This window comes from Atta colombica, unplaced genomic scaffold (assembly GCF_001594045.1).
Source record: "Atta colombica isolate Treedump-2 unplaced genomic scaffold, Acol1.0 scaffold210, whole genome shotgun sequence".
Taxonomy (NCBI): domain Eukaryota; kingdom Metazoa; phylum Arthropoda; class Insecta; order Hymenoptera; family Formicidae; genus Atta; species Atta colombica.
In genome coordinates, this window is record NW_017259306.1 from 1,714,226 (window position 1) to 1,719,161 (window position 4,936).

The following is a 4,936-nucleotide window of genomic DNA, read 5'->3' on the forward strand; positions in this document are numbered from 1 at the left end:
AATATTTTTTAACTGTTATTATGTAACTAGCTGACATATCGACTAAGTTCACTCGGATATGACTACGTAGTTCAATGTACAGACACGTGTTTTGTACATATCGAGGCGCTAGTGAACGAATTCCACATGGATAAAATCAGAATAAAATACAAGCAATACAAGTTTTAAGTTTTTCTATATCAGTGATTTAACCTTTATTGACATGTATTCTGTGATGTAAGAATATAAGATGTATTATTACACATAATAGTGATAAAATAACAAAACAACTCAAACAATTAATTAAATTTTTATCGTCGCTGGAGCAAATTTTTTTATTAACTCACTCATGTTGGATGAGCGACTACGCATGCTCTAGAATGATGCTTCTTTTATATTTTTACATTTTATATCATGCGTATTATATATAATAGATTGTGATAATATATTATAAATATATTTATCATATAGATTTTAATATGTCATAAAATTCAAATAAAAATATGACATATTAAGATTTATTTTCTTTCCATAATTTATAATAAAATACACCTTAATCTGATAATTTATATATAAAATCTTATCAATTATTGGATGATGAAGCTAAAGATATTTTATAAATCGTACCATTAATACAAAAATTATTTGAAATAATTGGAATTATTTTGATATATTCTATAAGTTAGATAATTTTTAATGAAAGACTTGTTAGGTGAAAGAATTTTATTAAAAATACTATACTTTTGCATTAGAGAAAAATTGTGACTCCGACATATATTTATATTTTTTAAATTCAAAATTAATCGCGCATTGTATGCATCAAAAGCGTGAGATTATATATTTTTAAATGTTTGTTGACTTGCTGAAGATAACTCAAAATTAAAAAAAGTAAAAAAAAGTATAATTTTATATATTAAAATGAACTTTATTAATAATGTAATTAATAATATAGATTTTATAATGAAAACCATACTAGATTCTCATCAGCCCTTAATTCTTTCTAATTATTACTTTTATTTAATTTCTCAGATATATTTTAAATATCTAATAATAATTAAGTAATAGAAATTACATTACAATCAAATCTATCAGACAGAATTTTTGCAAAATGTCTATATTTTAGAAGAACTATAATAGAACTATACAATATCAGTAGAAATATAATAGGTTCTGTTTACAAAATATGATAGCAGATTGATTAAATTTATTACTGATCGAACAAATAATCGAAAAAAAATTTGCTATTCGTAAAATAATATATTTAATTTAATTATGAAGTGACAGATGGTAAGACATGAAAATATTGAGCAAAATATTGTAATATTTAATATTAATGATAATTAATAAAGTTAATGACAATCCGCTGCAATATTTTGTTTGAATTTTCTGATAATTAATTATTAGCAACTATTATGTTTTGTTTACATTGTATTTCTTGACTGTCATTCATCTTACATGATAATTGTCAGCAGATAATGGTATCGAATGATTAGATAATTGGCACTATGATTTCACCACAGAGTAGTGATGCTATCAAAACCATGAACTATTTTTTTCTAAAATAGATTATCATACCATATGTACTTTCCGGTGATAGCTACACAACAGGAAGAATCATTATATGTTACAGTTTATTATCAGAAAACTGAAATGTAACCATGAAAGCAACAATAGCATATCAGAAACCATTGAGATGGCAAGCAACGATGAAGTAAAAGAATTACTGCCTTTTAATACATTGGCAGAATTGTATGATACTTTGGACAGTAGATTGATAGAACTACCATTGGTATATATCACAGAATCAGTGGATTATGTATACCGAGGTTCAGATATTGTTGCACAGAAAATTCCGCTGGAAAGAGTGGATAGAGCTGAACAACCCAGAACGCTAGTCTGTCATGATATGAAAGGTGGTTATCTCGAAGACAGGTAATTTTACAAAATATCTCAATTAAATTTAAGTAAATGCATACGTGAATTATAATCATATCTATATTTGTTTTATATTTACAGATTCCTACAAGGTTCCACCTCTTATGATTCTTATGTATTTTACCACTGGAGTATTGTCGATACGTTTGTGTATTTTAGTCACCATTTTGTGACTATCCCACCTTATGGATGGATCACTGCGGCTCATCATCACGGTGTAAAAGTTTTGGGTACTGTGATTACGGAAGGAAATAATGATACCTGGGATACAATTCTTGCGTCGGAAGAAGATGCAAGAAAATTTGCAGACGCTCTAGTAATGATTGCAAAAAGTTATCAATTTGAAGGCTGGCTTTTGAATATTGAAAATAAGATTAAGCAAGAAGATATTAATAATTTAATTTATTTCATTAAATATCTAACAGAAACTATTCACAATGAGATTGAAGATTCGGAAATTATCTGGTATGATAGTGTGACCAATAAGGGTGAATTAAATTGGCAAAATGAACTCAATGATAATAACAAGTAATATTCTTTATATCAATATTTTAATTCTTAAATCGATATAATTTAATAATTATTATTTCTGTTTTAGAGAATTTTTCTTGCATTGTGATGGTATATTCTTAAATTATACTTGGACAGAATCGCGATTGAGCAACAGTTGTTTACTTGCAAAGGAATTAGATCGCGATATTAAGGATATTTATGTTGGATTAGATGTTTGGGGAAGAGGATGTCCAGGCGGAGGTGGCTTTAACTCAGCATATGTAAATAGATTTACTTTTATTATATATTACAAATCTATCATTACTTTATAATATGCGATAAATAAATATTCAGAAATAAATATAAATATTCAGAAATAATAAGAAAACATATATATTTTTATTTTTAAGGCATTAAATTTAATACGGGAAAAAGGGCTTTCAGTTGCTATATTCGCTCCTGGATGGACACACGAGTACTTTGGTCCAAGTACTTTCCTAATTCTAGAAAATTTATTCTGGGCTCAGTTATTCCCTTATTTATATGTACACGTTCCTATTTTTGAGAATGACACATTTAAAACTTCCTTCTGTCGAGGTGCTGGTATTTGCTATTATTATAATGGCGAGGTAAATTTGAATAATAAATAAGATTTTTTTATTTAATTAATTAAAAGTGTTAAACTTTTGTGTTAAAATATTTATGGTATCTAAAACTAATTTATATATGCATGCTCATTTGTTTAGGAATATTTTGAACCGTACACGGTAAACGGCGAAAACACGCCCGAGAAAAAAGCATTTTACAATTTACGTATGCAGCAACTACAATTGACAATTCCTGTGCCACATTTGCAATTTACGCGATCGACACAACGAATCCTTACTGAAGATGAAAATAATGAAAGCAACGAAACTTGTGAGAAGAAAGAAAACCGAATAGAACGTATCTACGAAAATAGAAAGAACATTATACGAGTTTGTGGTAACTTAGTCAAGTTTGAAGATAAATTATCTACCATCGATATTAATACTTTTGAGTTTTGCGATCAATTCTCCTACAATGGTGGTGGATGCTTAAAGCTGATTACTAGAGATCATAGATTATATCACAGGTGAGAATATATCTATTGAAGAATAATAATTTGTAAAAAAATATGTTGTTTGTGTTAAAACATAACAATCGCTAATATTGTCAATAATTATCAATAAATAACATTATATAAATTGTTATAGATTATTCCTAGTTCACATCGATTTGAAGCAAGACATCCAAGCGATCATCATTTATACAGAATCCGAGATTATTACTTCATCGAACGAGTCTAACAAAAATCCTATTTTAATCCTGGGTAATAATGGTAATTTAAAATCGATCCTGCCCTATGATTCGATCAGAATGAACGCCAAATGGAAAAAATGGTAAGCTACGAATTACTGATCATGAATTAGCTTTAATGATAATTATTGGTTTTACAATTAATTATTCTTTTTATAGCATCTATCTAACGAACTTAAAGACTGTGCATGAGATTGGTGTATCTTTCCTAAAAGAATACGATTGTTACATAGGCGAAATCGTTTTGGAGCAAAGGAATCGTCATTTTGGTAAGTACGAAAGTTTTGTGACCGACTTTACAGTTACATTAAGATTCTGTGTAAGAGGTAGACAGTTGCGCATTACAAACTGGTTACGTCATGATAAAAGCATATCACACAGTCCTTGATTGCGCGTAAAACGACCGCTCCTAGCGATTACACCTTATACGCCTTTCCTTCTGCTCCTTCTTCTTCTCGTTTCTCTTGAATTAAGAGCTGCTTGGGTGAAAGGCGCGTACAAACTAATCCACGATAGACCAATCGTTCGATTTTATAGACGCCCAACTATTCTACATTCCATCGAGGGATCAGGTGCGAAGTATATTGCGGCGAAAAGATTCCTCGACAATGTCATTAAGGAAAAAACAAAATTATTCGCTTAGCAAACTCGATTAGTATTTATCGGTATTTCAATAACGAAGACACCTTCAACACCTTTTTGATAGCTCATATACGTATCCCAATGAGACTTCTATTACAAGGATATCTGCATTCTTTGATAGCAAAGTGCATTCCGTAATGGCACGGCGGATGCAAATTCCATTACAGCAATTTAAAGACGCGACCGATTTATTACACCGGATATTACAAATCGCTTGCACGCTCACACGTTAAAATGAAAGGTATTTGTGCCCAAAGGTGGACATGCAACCACGCGTATTTGTTATTCACACTCTGATATACGTATTGTAATCAATATGCCACCTATTGTCGAGAAGATGAGACGTACATACATTAATTGCATTGAAACTCCTCGCTGTTGTGCCATTAAGTCATCGACGCTTTCTAACTTTGCTCAATCAACAATGTGCATGCACACAATGTTCTTACTTAATTTTTTAAATCTATCGTAAAATTTTGAATCGATTTTCTTTAGCTTCAAAAATTTAAGAAGCTATTATAAGTATTATTTTTATAAATATATATATATA

At 29.5% G+C, this 4,936-nt stretch overlaps 1 protein-coding gene across 4 annotated transcripts in view; it reads left to right on the plus strand.

Annotated features, from left to right (window-relative positions):
• The first annotated feature begins 132 nt into the window (after positions 1 to 132).
• LOC108687651 (cytosolic endo-beta-N-acetylglucosaminidase) overlaps positions 133 to 4,936 on the plus strand; it is a 19,119-nt gene continuing 14,315 nt past the window's right edge. For 2 of the 4 annotated variants that reach the window (XM_018193550.1, XM_018193548.1), the window contains exons 1-8: positions 133 to 216; positions 1,545 to 1,911; positions 1,996 to 2,442; positions 2,513 to 2,687; positions 2,817 to 3,035; positions 3,153 to 3,520; positions 3,642 to 3,827; positions 3,904 to 4,013. In XM_018193550.1, coding sequence (XP_018049039.1) covers positions 1,601 to 1,911; positions 1,996 to 2,442; positions 2,513 to 2,687; positions 2,817 to 3,035; positions 3,153 to 3,520; positions 3,642 to 3,827; positions 3,904 to 4,013 — 1,816 coding nt within the window. In that variant the 5' untranslated portion in view covers positions 133 to 216; positions 1,545 to 1,600. Of the gene's footprint in view, positions 217 to 1,486; positions 1,912 to 1,995; positions 2,443 to 2,512; positions 2,688 to 2,816; positions 3,036 to 3,152; positions 3,521 to 3,641; positions 3,828 to 3,903; positions 4,014 to 4,936 lie in introns of those variants that run through there. The other 2 variants (XM_018193551.1, XM_018193549.1) reach the window with 2 other exon arrangements.